The following is a 16,464-nucleotide window of genomic DNA, read 5'->3' as shown; positions in this document are numbered from 1 at the left end:
ATAAATGAAAGGAACAAAAGAAAAAAAAAAACACCTAAAATTCTTCACAATAAACCAAGTGATAAAGGAAAACAACCATAACTTTTATTAAGGTTGATACTTATGAAGCATCATATGATGATTGCATATTACAGCGCAATCATACACTGGATGACATCAAGGCGACAAAGAAGATGTGCCAAAGAAGAACCAAATACAACCAAGAATAGATGAAATATCAAAATGGACGCAAGACCAAATGCTGATCCTATTCCACTTCCACTATAACAAGCAAGAAATCAGTTTTACATGGAAGGCCTGCATATAATGGAAGCTGCCAAGAATATGGTGAAGTATAAAGAACAGACTAAATCACCAAAATCAGAGGGCGTGAGTACTGGGTGTTTTCTTTCTCTTTTAGAAGAATCTGAACAGACTAGAAAAAAGTTCTGAAGGCATATGAAGTCAACAAAAGAGTTCACCAAAGTAAAGGAGATATCATTGCACAAATTAGTATTCTAGAGTGCTGCAGCAAACTTCTAATGCAGATCTCTTTACAACATTTTTACAACAATATATGCCGGCCAAGAAAACTAGAATAAATCAAAATTTGCATTAGCAACCAAAGACCTATCAGGTGGTTCTGTAGAATGCCGACAACTCCATCACAGTTATACACTTTCTTGATACCGAGGTTTTAATGGCGCCAGGCCTTTCTCATCTTTAGACAGAGCTTTCAGGACAGAAAAATCAGCATCACCATGGCTTGACCAAGCTGTAGGCACAATTTGCTGCTGATACCCATTAGGATTATCACATACCCCAAGCTTCACAATGAAGGTAGCCATACAACCCTTTCCAATACCTTCACTTTCAAGCCAGATGTGCCCTTCCATAAGATTTATGAATCTGAAAGAAGAGTTTTGGAGAAATCATCAGAGGAGGCACACGAAGAATCTAACACAGTGTAAGCGAAGTATTTGCAACAATATTTACGGAATATAGGAACACTTTAAGACGGTCTTTAAATTCTAATCACACTACAAAAAGAAAGCATACACTACTCACAAAATAAGTCATGCATACAGTTATCATCTACCTTTTACAAATGGCAAGACCAAGACCACTGCCACTGTAACCTCGGTTTCCTCTACTGTGAGCATGAGCAAATTTAGTGAAAACGTGAGGTATATCCTGAGGATTTATTCCACAACCAGTATCCTTAACCTGCAACAGCAAAATCTTAAGCACTTTAGGAATATCTCCTTAAACAAGAAGCAACCTTCAAATATTTTTGTTAAGTTGAGAACAGACTAAAGCCTCTAGATATTTGAGGCAGAGTATAGATCCACCCAAAAATATGAGAAATTGCTTTTACATAGCTCCTATTCTGTAAGATCTGGAAAAATCTATACATTCTGATATCAGAAAATTAGCCATAACTAAGGAGGTTTTAAGGTACATGTACCTGAACTTTTAAATAGAAGTTCCCATCACTTGCAACAGGATAGAAGTCAGGAGTTCTGATGTCTCTTAAATAGTCAGATTTCACAACAGAAGCTATGAGTGAAATGTGGCCCTCCTTTGTAAACTTTACAGCATTACCAGAAATATTTAAAATTGTCTGCATGAGTCGTTTTTCATCACCAACGGCACATAACGGCAAATCTGGTGCCAACATCACTGAGATTGACAGTTTTTTCACAGCAGCTATTGGTTTGATGAAATTCATAACCTACAAGTCCAAAAAATAAAGATATTCTCTGATGAGAAATTGATAGTTGATAATAGTCACAATGTTTTCACTTTTCACAAACCTCTCTGAATACAGCATGAAGATTGAAAGCTCCAATCTCTAACTCTAGGCTTCCATCCTCAAGCTTAGAAAGATCTAAAACATCATTGATGAGCGTTGCTAGAAGGTTACTGCTCTTCAATACAGTTTCCACCATCAATCGCTGTTCAGGAGTCAGTTCAGTTTCTAGAAGTAGTGACGAGAGAGCTATAATTGCATGCATCGGTGTTCGCATTTCATGATTCATGACAGCTAGAAAATCATTCCGAGCACGAATAGCCATTTCTGCCTCTCGCCTGGCTAAATCTAGAGCAATATTCTGCTCCATCAGCATATCACGTGCCCTCATAGACTCTTCCAGAATAGCAGCATGTGAAAGTGCAACTGCAACCTGTAAAAACAAAAACATCCATTGAAAGCTAATAGATCACAGAAAAAATATTCAAGAGAATAACAAATAAGGTTGGGTTATATATGTCCGTTTCAAAAGAAAACAATTGCAATACATATATATATGTATATATATTGGCACACACCCTTTGCACAGATGAATAACTTTTAAAAATGAGGAACAGTAAGTGCTGTAGTATTGTTTCAATTGCTTAACTATCATGGAAGACTCTGAAATACATGATTGCATTTCATATCTGCTAGAACAAAACTAGCAGAAAGGATAAAAAGAAGCCAGAATATATTCAATAACTTAAAGAAAACCAGATTACAAACATGCAAAATGTGTCACGGGAAATGCATAGCTGAAGGGAATGTATGTAGAGATGCTACAAGCCTACAATGTTTGGGTTTGCAAGCGTTCTATCAATAAAGATGAGAACAGAGTCAACCACTTTAGCCATCTTAGCAGCAAAGAGATGCATGAGTTTTCAGTAAACTGACAGTTTTCAAAGAAGATATATGGAGAGAAGAATCCATAAAATTGACAGAGATTAAATTGCAATCTTACTCTATCAGAGAATATAGTTAGTCGGACGACAGCAATTTGTGATAGGTAATAGATATAGAGGTTATAACCTGATCAGCTACGACCTCAACAAGATCCAATTCATGGGCATGCCATTTCCTCGCACTGTCAGATGGGAGCATCAAAACCATAATAGCATAAGATTTTGCTGAAAGCTCTGGCCAGTCGTTAATTTGGAAATTTGAAAGGTGTAGCAAAGGGACTCGAACTGCAACCACCTCCGGTGGAACATATCTTCCTGCAAGAGGGCGAATCCTGGCCAATGGAGATGTATGTGGAATTATAATTGCACTATTGCTACTAAATACTTGATTGACCACAGGAAGATTAATAGGCACAGTGGAGCCAACAGGTATTTGGTGACGCAGAGTATGAGAAAGTTGGAGACTCGAACCACTCCGTGATGGCATCCATAGTGCACATTCCTCTAAGCCTAATGTCCTCCCCAGCTCCACAAGGGTAGTCTTCAAAATTGTATGTCTATCAAGTGTACTTCTGATTTCATGAGTAAGCATTCTTACATGCCTTCCTGTTTCTTCTTGTGTCCGAATGAGGCCCATCTCCCTATCAAGTTCTTCAGCCTTATTCTTGAGAAACGATTCCCTGGTTTTCACACTCAAGAGATCAGGAATAATATGAACAAGCATTAAAGCTGTTGCACAGGACACAACAGCAGTTGAAACCTTTGCTACTGTCATGACTACAGCAAGAGTTTTTGAGTGCATCGTGAAAGTCCACAAGTTTATTAAATGGGTTGCTCCACAAAGAACTATAAATGCACCAAATTGAATCAGAACCCATCTATATGGAAAAAAGGATGACTTCTTCACAAAATAAATGAGCTCCAGAGGGATCGAGAAATAAGCAAGGGCTATAAAAAAGTCTGATATGTATTGATATTTGATGAGAAGCTCATCAGCAGGCCATTGCGGATCAATGCAGTCACAGCCCTCCATCTTCCAGTAATGATAGCAGTAAATCTCTCTACATTCCCTACAAGCAGAAGTAAGTGAGTCAAGACAAACCAAATGGATGAAGTTTAGTTACCATCAGGATTACTAGTTTGAGATGTTTACAGCCGACAACTATGCACAATTACACTCTGTTAGAGAGATATTCATGAACAAGGTAGAGAAATGATGTTCTCTAAAAGATAAAAAAGAAGCCTCATGAAAGTATCAACTAACTAAAACAACAAATTGTAACACCAGTGGTTAAGATTAACAGATGATGATCATCATCGTGGCCAGAACTCTTGCTGTGGCACAATAACGGGAGAAGAAAACAAGGAGATAAATCACAGACAAGTGACCTGCATGATTCCCATATGGCACTCTCATTGACTGTTTTGACACTCTAAAATCAATTTTCTCCACCTATACATTAATCAAGCCATTAACCTTCACCCCTGCATTTCCTAATATACTCGCTTCCTCTCAATTATTCCCTCCATCACTTACCTGTAGGCAAATTCCCCAAATTGTAGGCATTGCATGGACTTGTTACTAATCGAAGCTTACTTACCAACTCAAGCAGCCTAATCCTCCACATAGTCCTTTTCCAATTGAACCCGATTACGATGCTGCTTTGCCCTAACTGCCGAAAACCCTAGAACCTAATCAAAAGACGAAGCTCAAATCAGCTACCTGAAACCCTATAACTCATCACGGAATCCCCGAATTTTATAACTTTCTTGCCCCGCCCAACTCATAGCATCCAAAGCTCCTTCCTGGTCCAATTCTTTCAAGACAAAACCACCAGCAAAAAAAAAATTATGCATAAACCCCAAAAGAGCAAGAAACGAAGAAATAGCAACCAAGAAGCACCTACACTCGGCTCCCAAACCTGATCTAAAGCTAACCGAGAAGCAATCGCCAGCAATCCACGATACTCAAATCACAAGCTACGAGGTATTAAAGAAAAAGGATTTACCCTAGATTGAGCTGTAACCGAGCGACCCGAGATGAAAAGCCCAACTGCCGCGTCCTCCACCTCGAGCTAGAGAGAGAGAGAGAGAGAGAGAGAGAGAGAGGGAGAGAGAGAGAGAGAGAAAGAGAGATCGATCTCGATCTTCTAGAGGATCTTTTAGCTCACGACCTCGACAGCGAAAGGCTCGCGGTGTTCAAAATTGTAGCAGCCGAGAAGCGTACTGGCGAGAGAGTATATATACGGCAACAAAAATTGGACATTTTTTTTTCTTACATAAACCACCTGGAAATTCTAGATATTAGAGAAAAATCCCCTTTAACACCAACTACTTCAAGTGCTTTGTCTTTGTGGAGGTCTTAATTGTAAAAACGTCGGACGATGAGGTAATATCCGGCTAATACGAGCGGTTATTTGCAACAACAACAAAAAACAACCAATGCGAAGGAAAAGCTTCAGATGAGAGAGGGGGGAGAGGGGAAGGGAGGGGGTTAAGCCTTAAGGCGGTGTCTGCAGTGTGACGCACTACCTTACGCTCGCATGAGCAATAGCGGGGCACCAGGTGGATTGTAAATTTGTGGTGATTACGTGGAAGCTCCCGAATGGCTTCAGTCCGGTGGTGCCCACTATGACCGTTGACTTGGGGTGCTGATGATTGGCTTTAAGAAAGGAAAAGAAAAAAAAAAAAAGAGTTGAGATGGTTCTTTGAGAAATAAGATGGTTGTTGAGATTAGAGTTGAGTCTCCAGAGATTTGGATCTTTGAATTGATTTTATTTTTTAAAAATAGAGTGAGGTCAAATGGCCCATGCCTTGCAATTACTCATGATGTTGGGCGGTTTAACATCTTTGCTGGAACCACAGAGAGACACTGCATCTATGATAGCGCCTCTGCAAGAAGAAAAAGTGCCAGGTTCATTGTATTTGGGAACACATATTTATTAGGATAAATATATATATATATATATATATATATCAAATGAGAGCGAGAGCGAGAGTGATTGTAAGAGGTTCTCAGTTTGAGTTTCTATGCACGTATGAAACTATCTCTAGATAGTAAAGAAAGTTGACACAACCAAAGTAGTAATAGTAAGTAACAAAGTCAATGAAATAGAGGTCAGATGATTAAAAAGACTCGGTACCTGGAACATCAGTTCAATTCGGACTCTTTCAAAAATAACAATTATGTAAAAATAATCAGTGAACAAAACACAGTCTTATGTACAGTCTTATATCATTCTTTTTTTCCTTGTGGATAAAACCTCGTTGTCTCCAATAAGTTCTTTGCCGGTCATTGTCCATCCTTGGAGCATTTGGAAAGAACTCTGCTGTACGGAAAGAAAAACGAGCATCACCTACCACTTGACCATGGCTAATGGTTTAAAAATACAAAGTATTAAACAACGTAGCATTTGCCGAGCCAAGAAATCTTTAGCTAAGTATTTTTCATCTAAAAGCAAATATAGCAGAAAGGAAACAGCAGGCCACATGTTTATTCCACCCTCCGAAGCAATTCCTCAGTTGAACACAAAATCATGCAAAGTGATTTCTCTTGCACATTGTTACAAAAGCAAATTAGGCTCTCTATCTCTCTCTTATCAGTTAGTGAGCCAAAAGAATATTTATTAAATCAAAATTGAAACTGTTCTGTAAGGAAAAAAAGGGAAGTTCTTTATTAACCCAGCGCCAGCTTGCTGCAACCGGAGAGGAATAGAGATAATGGTGCCCCAAATCACTCCATCGGGAAAATTGCGTGGAAGAAACTATAAAATTTATGTTTTTAATCAGAGGGGCCTATCATTTTCTCTGGCACAACAAGTTCATTAAACTCTTCTTCTGTCAGGACTCCAAGATTCAAAGCAGCATCCTGGAAACAAAGGTAAGGAATCCAGTAAAATAAGAAGAAAATAGAGATTATATAAAGGCCTTCATGCCAAAACATCAGCATTTCTGATCGCAGTGTCATACAATTATAAATTTCACCAAACTGAAAGCATTTCATATAGAGCGTATGGAATAATGCTACAATGACATATGATAAGAAAAGCAGAACAAAGCGCTTGAAAAACCAAATGATAAATTCAGAAATCCTGCACAAGCAAAATAAATGTCTGACACTATCTGAGAATTAGGCAGTCAAACTTTCAAACTACAGTCACCAGATGCAAAACCCAGAAGCCTATTATCTTGGTTGAAAATCCATACTTTCTTTCGCAATGAGCCCTAATCCAAACAACTTCCATTCTTCATGAAACTTGTCGGGCTAAGAAATAGCCACTACCAGGTGCAACAATTATAATTTTGGAAATGACTACTGGCCTACTACCAAGAGGTCCAAGACTTTTTGTTGAGCAAAGGAGTAATTTGGCGGTTGCAAATCTATACTACTTAATGATTGGACAACATAAAATTACATATTAGAAATGAATCAGAGACATAAAAAAGAGGTACCATGTTTCTATCTGCATGGTAAACCTGAAATATTCATAAAGAGAATTGTTGATTAAACAAACACTAGTCAATTGCCCCTCGCCACTTTCAAAAAACAATAGTACTATAACCTGATACAAAGGTCAGTTTAAAAGCCGAAAATAAGCTAAGAGCATATATATGTAACCTGAATAAATCAACCAATAAGGTATTACATTATGGAAGCAAAATGGTAGATTACAGTGCTTTAACATAATCACCTTCAGTGTTGTTCCTTCTTTATGAGCTTTCTTGGCAACAGCTGCAGCCTTATCATAGCCAATTTTCTGCATTAGGAAAAAGGATATATGTCACAACTTGATAAAAGATGATCATGGAGAAAAGGCTAAATTTGAATGTTGCAAGGTCACTTACAGGGTTCAAAGAAGTCACCAGCATCAGGGACTGAAGGATATTAGATTAAAAAGTTAATCTGTTAGGTACTAAAACTAAAAGGATGCACAAGAATGAACTATTGTTCTATTGAGATTCACCTCATGCAGCAATTTTGATATTCTTTGGTGGTTAGCCTTAATTCCACTCACACAGTTCTTCTCAAAAGATAAAGATGCATCCCCCAGTAGCCTCAGAGACTGCCAAGAATCCAAAAGGTGATTTTATGCTTCAAATATTTAAGAACATCTAAAACTTTTCCTCCTTTGGCAGGTATAGTTGAAATACACAGTTTAGATCAGTAAATTGTGATATATTTGTTGAATTTTTAAAATAATTGATATTTCCTATTTATAGATGAGAAATACAGCATGAAACAGAAAAGGATCATACTCGAAGAAGATTACTAGCGATCTGTGGCTTATACACGTTGAGTTCAAAATGGCCATTTGATCCACCTATTGTGAGGGCAACATGATTACCCATTACCTGCACAAAATGTGAAAAGAGGAAATCTTTTCACTAAGCTTTAAAAAAGAGAAGTTTGATGACATTCTACACCAAATCCATGGATGTACTTCAAAATTTAAGGCAAGATGAGAAGTTGAGCACAACTAAAGAATTACAACAAGAATTGAAAGATCATCAATGAATTTAGACAATGGGTTATGATTCAAATATTCCACCCAAATTGAGGCTTTCCTCAGACCTTATTTGTTTCAGTACCAAATCAAAGTGGTTCAGCAAGATACAAGTATGTTCAGTCATGAAATCAACTAGAACTATTTCAAGACTCAATCTTGTACTGGTTTTAGTACTCCTAGATGTAACTGATACCTATACTCAGACTGATTTGTTTCAGCACCAAATCAAAGTGGTTCAACAAGAGACAAGTATGTACTGGTCTTTAAACTACCAAATGCATGTAAGTACTTCCAAATGTAAGGGAGCACAAGCACATAGAGAAGTAAAGAATTACAACAAGACTCCTCAAAAAATTGTCAAGAAAAGTCAGAGTAGACGACAAGCGTATGTCATAAAATAGAAAAAGTTAGGACAGTCCACCTGAGCACAGACCATGGTTAGAGCCTCACATTGTGTAGGATTAACCTTTCCCTATAAAAGATAAGCAATGTCAGGAAACATCATAGTAGAAGATGTAAAGTGAAAGCCTACCATCTAAAATAGGAAAAAATAATAAAAAGAGAAAACATTAAGAACTCGACAAGATACATTATGTAAACTAGAATTCATCAATAAGTTTAGCACAGATGAAAAAAATAAAAGGTACATACAGGCATTATACTGCTGCCTGGCTCATTTTCCGGTAGGATAAGTTCACCAAGTCCACAGCGTGGACCACTGTCAAAGGTAAGTAACAATTTTAAATTCCATGAGCCAAACCAGAAGATGCAAGATGATGAAACTGCATATACAGGCAAAACCATCGGAACCTGAAAGACCTAACCTTCCCAATAGTCGTATGTCATTTGCAATCTTCATTAGAGAAGCAGAGATAGTGTTTAAGGCACCACTACTCTCAACAAAAGCATCATGTGCTGCCTAGTAAAAAGAGAAATAAGTACACAGCATATATCACAAATGAAAGATGAAATAAAGATATTAAAAGCAAAATCAATTTAATAAACTAAGGTTCTCTGGCTCAAAAAAACACATTTGGAAACACCCAGAAAATAACAGCATGGGAAAGAGAGAACGATGAAACAAACCAACATAGCATAGTAAATATACCCAAGTATTGTAAAAGATGTACTGCTTCAGAGACAGGTGATTCATCAGAAGTAGCAACTCAAGATATTAGCTTATTAGAACATGTACCACATTAACAAAATAAGTGATATGTACATGAGTATAACTTTGGAACCACAGTTACACAATGCTATCCCCATCCAAAAATTCAACTATTCTTTCTTAAACTAGTAAATAATGCAATGATCAAAGACATCCATATTCCAAAAAAAATTAACTCTTAGAAACATGATAAGGTTGAGTAATCTCATATATAACCACAAACAAATTATTAGAGTTACATACACACAAAAAGAAACACGAGTCATTTAAGCAATATTATTCAGTAGTTATAATGTTAGATGACACAAAAGGATCAAGATTCAAGAGCAATGGTCTGCATTAATTTGCTATAGCCTATAAGTTAAAATGCATCTCCATTAAATAACATATACAAAATAAGTATAAGTACAAATACTAACTAATGCTTCAAACTTGTTCTCTGCTGTCACAAAAGGTAGACTTGTTTCATCAGCTACTGCAGCAGCAATTTTTACATCAAACCTGAAAGCAAGTGCAAATAAAGGAGACTCAGATGAAAGGAAATAAATGAAAAATAGTTAAATCAGAAAAATTCTCACAGCATAAATATCGTGAATTATGCAACTATAAGAAAATGCAAACTACACTGGTAATAATTACATTAACAAGAGCAAAAAGCCAAAAATTTTGAACAGGCAAAAGAAAAAGATTAGGATCAAATATATATGGTAGGTCAGATCCAGATGGAAAAACTCTGACATGCAACCCAAGAATTAACAGTCAGTTAAAATATAAATTTACTCACTTTTGGCAGTTTCGGCTGGAAGCACCAAAACCAGCCGAAACTGGTGACAGTACCAGTTTCGAGGTGGGTTTCAGATAGATCTCTGAAAACAATCTATTACAGTCAAAAGTTCAACTATGCTTATGACTATTGATTTGATGCTTGTAAAGTATCCTGAAATTTGCTCCTAAAGTATCCTATAGTTCAACAAATGAAATACATTATGTTACATCTAGTTCCAACATCACTTTGGGAATTCTGTCATAACAAAACATTTGAAATTTTGAATAGCACTTGGTCTCTCCTTTCCAGTGCTAAAACCTTTCCAGCAGTATTACAATCTAGATATCCTTCAATGCTCTTCTGTACCAAATTCCATGATTTCCCAGTCCAGCTAGTTGATAATTCACCAATAGAATCCCTATGATGAAAATTGACATTTATAACAATCCAACACCCTTCTTGAATCACAACAGCATAACTGAAGGAATTATAATCCATTCACATTACTGTTGAATGTCACAGACAAGCCCCCAAAAGAGGAAAATACCGTCATCAATAGACAGCCGGAACATAAAGCAGTTTAATGCAAAGATAGTTTGATATAAAATGAGACATATGAATTGATATTCATTATACAGAAGCAAAAGAAGCCATGAGATAGAAAGTTAATCAGAACATAAAAGTCAGATGGCATACGTAATTGTAAATCATAAGCAACATAAAAGAGATCCATTTAAAAAAAAGGAATACCCCTTTTTGGTGTTCAATCCAGTTCCAACAGCAGTGCCACCTTGTGCAAGCTGCTCAGTATGTGAATTAATAAGTAATAGTTCAAGAAATAAAAGCATTATCAGAGAGAAATGCTAGTCTACCTGATACATGTGAGGCAAAGTACCTACTATCCGATCAATGCCATACTTGACCTACAAAAAGAATTACATGTGTCAATAGCTAATGAAGCATCACTAGTTCATTACCTATTTCTCAAGTTAACCAGATAGAAGAAAAAAAAAAGAGATGTGTGATAGTATGAAGTATTGATCATACTTGTGTAGTATAACCACTAAACTCTTGACCAAGAGTTAGAGGAGTCGCATCCTGAGTATGTGTGCGCCCAATCTTGATTATATCTTTGAACTCAATGGACTGCAATATCAAGTGAAAATAAAACAGGTTAGCAAATTTGTGTGCCTCATGACGCATGCTGATGCAATCAAAGGTGAAGATTATACCCTGTTGTAGAAAGAGGAATTTTGGCAGAAGGAGAAAAAGGCTAAAGGTGGACTGATTTCCTTGCCTTCTATTTCAGTTTGGTTTCCTACTCTCTTCTTGTGTTTCCTTTGCCTTCTATTATCTAGTTCATTGAGTGATAATATAGAACTTGCTCTTGCCATATTAAGAAGAGGAAGAGATTAACCTTCTTTTTAGCATCAACTTCCAGAAGATGTTTTTGTTTCCTTTTCTTATTCTCTTTAATTGAAGAAAAATATAAGATTCTTTGGAGAGTTTGGAGATTGTTTTAACATAATACTGAGTTGACTTGCATTATCTTTAGTACCTCCTTTCACCTTCAAAAGTTTTAGTTTATTTGGGACTGAGGTATCACACCTCAGTAATGCACTGAACAGTGACAGAAACTATCAAAGAAAGTCAGGGGTTTACAAATGTAAAGCGCAGATGCTGTACATAGAAGCAGCTTGCAACCATCTATGATGAGGGATAGATGCACCGCAAGATAAAAAAACGACAAGTATTTACCAAAAACATACCAGAGAATATGTCTACCTTCGAATGAAGTGAACTGTGCAACTGTTTCAAGCTTGGTATGAACTTAGTATTGATTTCTACAGCTGCAGCTATGTGCATAACCTGAAAAGGACCAAGAATAAAACTATTTAGTGTAGACATGGTAGCATCTCAGAAACCAGGGCGTACTTCATCTATAAAGATCTCTTAAATAAAATAAGTGCCACGGTTACAGAACTCATCATAAAATAAATATGCAAAAGTCTAGACTTGTGAAAAATGACAAACTACTAAATTTCTTCTAAACAAATATGAGTGCATTAATGAAAAGACACAGTTTATATTATAAACTGAGTGCAGCTTTAAAATGTATCTTATTCAAGTATCTTGATAACAAGAACAAGGTCCGCTCTAGAGCAAACAAAGCCTTACAGTTGGAAATGTGTCATTCGAAGACTGGGCCCTATTGACATGGTCATTTGGATGTACAAACTTCTCACCACGCTTATGACCAAGAATCTCTGCAGCTCTATTCGCTATTACCTGTAGATAAAATAATGAGCATTAAGCATTATAGATTATTTCAAAATATGTTCATAGAATAAAGATGATCAGATCAGCATGCTTAGAAAAGCAAGAAAAATGATTCACCAAGTAAAACTCTCCTATGTTAAATCACTCAAAAGTATGCATGAAGCAGTCATTCTTTTATTTTGTTTATGAGCTATCAATACACTATAAATTGTCGGTGAGGCTGTCTAGATGGCTACCTACTGACTAGGCAACACTGGATCAGATTAGATGCGGGTAAAAAAAATTCCATCCGATTCGAATCTGGATACGGATAGTCTATTAATAAAACATTCAGATATGGATACAAATATGGGTATAACTAATATTATCGAATATCAATTCAAATAATAGATATTTACATACCCAACTCATCTAATTACACCCTAGCCCTACCCTCTCCATCTTCCCCAAATCCCAATTGAGCCTGTAGCCGCCTCTACCCCCAACTTTAAAATCTCTCTTTAGCGTCCTCACCATCACCGAATACCATCACCTCTCCGGTCGTGGCATCACCGACCTCTCCTCCTCCAATCCTCCGTCCTCGAGCTTGGCGTCACTAAGCTCCACCTTTAGTCCCTCCTCTAGTCCCTCCTCAAGCTCAACGGCTTGCCAACCTAAGTTCTCTGCCACCATCGCATCTCCATCGTGACCAAGCTTTGCTGCCATCACCATTCAATCGCTTCACCAAAGCTATCTCCCTCATTAAGCTCGTTGTGACCAAGCTCCATCTTCCTCCTCGAGCTCGCCGTCACCAAGCTCCGCCTTCTTCCTCCTCAAGCTCGTCATCACCAAGCTCCGCCTTCTCCCTCAAGCTCGTCATGACCAAGCTCCACGCCATCACCACTCCATCACCGTCACCGTCACCAAGCTCCGCATCCTCCCTCCTCGAGCTCCCCGTCACCAAGCTCCACTGACATCACCATTCCATCTCCATCACCAAGCTCCATCACTTCACCAATTTATAGGTAATCTGACAGGTAATTTGAGTTAAATTATCTATTTACAGGTACTTTGATTTATAGCTCAAAGTTAAATTATCTATTTATGCTGGTTAATTAGCAATTGGTTTATTTTAATCTTCTTTTTTTACTTCCTTAATTAGCAATTGGTTTATTTTATTGTTTTGGGGTCAATGCAATTATTCGATTCTGATTCTTATTTTGAAAGTAAAATTGGAAGTTTACATCAGATTCTAATTCTTGTTTTGCAATTATCTTATTGTAAGTTAATTATCTAGTTCTGATTCAATTTTCACTAAACAGCTAATTCTAGTTTTAAAAGGTAAAATTGTAAGATTACATTCTTCTTTATCAATCTATGCATCTATTAGATCATGTTTGTGTTAATTTAATTTTCTTGAAGTTAATGTTAAACTTTTATCTCAACTTTGTATTTGAATGTGTTAATTTAATATTCTTAAAGTTAATGTGAACGAAGTGATTGTATGTTGCACAATTAAAGTTTGTGAAGTTAGAAGTAGAATCTATTTGTATCAATGGTCAATTGAAGTGATTTATTATTTTTTTTGTTAATTATGTCTAAAAGAAAGGCCCTAATCCATTTAAGATTCGATACGTATCCGATTCAGATCCGATCCGTATCTAAGAACTATTTGAGCCGTATTCAAAAATTATCCGCATATGTTTAATTAGAGTATGGTTTTAATTTTTGTTATCCGTCAAATATTCGTATTCGAATCCGTATCTAAATAAAAAGTATGGATCCATATGTGGGTTGAGCACTATCCAATTAGTATCCAATCCGTTTTCACCCCTACCTAGAGGGCGACCTATGTGCCTAAGACACTTTCTGGCCTAAGAAAACATATTTCCGTCTCCAAGTATGCAGGATATGGATCATACACTAATGGTCACAACATTACCCCAAGTACCTATCGAGGATTATAAGGAAATCATGTTGTATGTTTAATTATTTTAATCTCTATAATCGTACAGGTACCTTTGTATAAGATGAAAAAAAAATTTACTTTCCAAGGGACTATATTGATATTTATGTTATGTTTTTAACACAAAAGGATGAAGTATTGCATCTCGCAATATGTGTATTATAGCAAAGGAGGATTGCAATATAAAATATTAACATATCGGTGAACGTGTGTGCACTAATCTATCTGTGATTTTGGTCTTATTTCAGTATCCAATCCTGCTTCACTGTTGATATTAGCAGGCATTTACTTAGGCATGAACTCATAAAAAATTATGAATTCTATAGAAAGGAAACAAATGAACGAATCCTGCATGAATTAAATTGCTCCATAAAACAATGAACAAATGCAGACCTCATTAGCATTCATGTTGCTCTGTGTGCCACTGCCAGTTTGCCAAATTACAAGTGGGAAATGATCATTCAACTTTCCCTCAGCAACCTCTTGAGCTGCCTGTATTATTGCTTTACCAATTGATGGATCAAGACCATACTCCATGTTCACCTTCACAAGTCAAAATTAACAGATAATTAACAACTTTTGAATTTCTTCTGATAAAGAAAAACTTTTACTGCACCAGAGTGCCCAAAAGCTTAAAGTAACTGCTGATATGCTTAAGTATCAGATCAAGTATGCAGTTTACAATACTCTTCATCATGCTAGCATTGCGAAATATGGGATGTTTTAACAATAAACAGAACTAAGATATTGAAAAGATGTCTTCAACTGATGCATGATAATTTTAGAAACAACTCCAAATACTAGAGAAGTTTTTACAATTTACGGGCTAAATTCACTTAATGCTAAACTATTGAGTATGTGATGAAAAGTAATCATATCTTAAACACTTATAACATGAACCAATAGTAAAATAGTGCACATGGGCCTCATCAGAATATATGAAATAAGCAAACTCATAATTATTACTACTGAACTACTACTTTTGTCGGTGTATATTCTGATGCTATTATGTCATTATGTGCAAATAGATAGGACTAATGCCTTAGAAGCAGATAGTAAATAAGTAGATCATATTTATTGATGGGAAATTGGGAATATGACGTGTGATGATACCACCTAGTAAGGTGGATCACAGCTATAGAACAACTGGAACATAAATTTCAACCCCAGTTTATGAGCTGTCAGTGGCCAACATTTGTCTATACAATTGAATCCAAACCTAACAGAAAAAGAAAAAAAAAACATCCAAAAAATTTAGAATCTCTATCTTTTACTAGTTTCCAGGAAATAACCTTAACTCTACGTGAACACATCCAGTTATTAGTAAAAAGTTATTAACTGTCAATAGTGGTTTTTGCTCTATTTTTGTCTATAGAAGTGATACGAGTGTAGCACTACTTGGAATTCTGCAGGGAAGTAAAAGGAGCGAGTGAACAATACAAAACTGATTAGAGAAAATAAATCTAAGCAATGGAAAGCGACAACCTTTGCAGCGCATTTCTTCAGGACGCCAAACGCCCGGATGATCGGCTCCGGCATCCGCTCCCGCTCACCCCCGATATCAAAATTCTGCAGCGACCTTTGCGTCTGAGCACCCCACAACCTATTGTCCGCTCAAAAATCAAAGAACGGAAGAGAAATCTCTCAGTAAACATCCAAAGAAAACTGCTCAAGAGCCAAAGTTAGTGATCCAAGGTGAGAGAGGGAGAGAACGGACTTGTCGGCAGGAACAAGAATCGGGCCGAAGGTGTCGCGCTCCTCCCTAAACCCGGTCGAGATCGGGCGGCTCAAAGCCGACCGGAGCATCACGGCCGCAAGGGTCGACGCCGGGTTGGATCGGCCGGCGAGACGCCGCGATGCGCCGATCACCATCGCCATCTCCGGGAGAGAAGGAGGGGTGGGAGGAGGAAGGGTTTAGGTTTACGAGGGGAGATGGGAGGAGGCGTAGAAATGTAGAATAAAAACTAAAAGGTAGATTAGATTTATTGCGTCGGGCGACTAATCGCAATTGCGTGTGCGGAGGGGTCCATGAACTGTTCATCTCCCTTTTGCTTTGGGGCGGCCGCCGTCGGAAATATTTTACTAGGAAAACTAAATCATTTTTTTCTCTTCTTCTTCTTCC

General features: G+C 37.1%; 2 protein-coding genes across 2 annotated transcripts; both read right to left on the bottom strand.

Annotated features, from left to right (window-relative positions):
• Positions 1 to 456: 456 nt before the first annotated feature.
• On the bottom strand, positions 457 to 4,907 carry LOC140778222 (probable ethylene response sensor 1). Its single transcript, XM_073122829.1, has 6 exons — positions 4,686 to 4,907; positions 2,804 to 3,746; positions 1,797 to 2,165; positions 1,448 to 1,714; positions 1,079 to 1,206; positions 457 to 888 (listed from the first exon to the last, which is right to left on the bottom strand). Exons 2-6 carry the CDS (start codon positions 3,707 to 3,709, stop codon positions 651 to 653), a joined length of 1,908 nt encoding a protein of 635 aa, XP_072978930.1. The 5' UTR covers positions 3,710 to 3,746; positions 4,686 to 4,907; the 3' UTR covers positions 457 to 650.
• Positions 4,908 to 6,140: 1,233 nt separating this feature from the next.
• Positions 6,141 to 16,317, bottom strand: LOC140778094 (fumarate hydratase 1, mitochondrial-like). Its single transcript, XM_073122646.1, has 17 exons — positions 16,060 to 16,317; positions 15,828 to 15,945; positions 14,736 to 14,885; positions 12,296 to 12,406; positions 11,903 to 11,986; positions 11,165 to 11,263; positions 10,990 to 11,040; positions 10,868 to 10,917; positions 9,771 to 9,852; positions 9,008 to 9,102; positions 8,835 to 8,901; positions 8,605 to 8,655; positions 7,933 to 8,028; positions 7,641 to 7,739; positions 7,522 to 7,551; positions 7,368 to 7,433; positions 6,141 to 6,544 (listed from the first exon to the last, which is right to left on the bottom strand). Exons 1-17 carry the CDS (start codon positions 16,218 to 16,220, stop codon positions 6,458 to 6,460), a joined length of 1,497 nt encoding a protein of 498 aa, XP_072978747.1. The 5' UTR covers positions 16,221 to 16,317; the 3' UTR covers positions 6,141 to 6,457.
• Between the last annotated feature and the right edge of the window lie 147 nt (positions 16,318 to 16,464).

This window comes from Typha angustifolia, chromosome 15 (assembly GCF_048772165.1).
Source record: "Typha angustifolia cultivar Huaian chromosome 15, ASM4877216v1, whole genome shotgun sequence".
NCBI lineage: Eukaryota > Viridiplantae > Streptophyta > Magnoliopsida > Poales > Typhaceae > Typha > Typha angustifolia.
The sequence above is the reverse complement of the archived record's forward strand: the minus strand, read 5'-3'. Positions and strand labels throughout refer to the sequence as shown.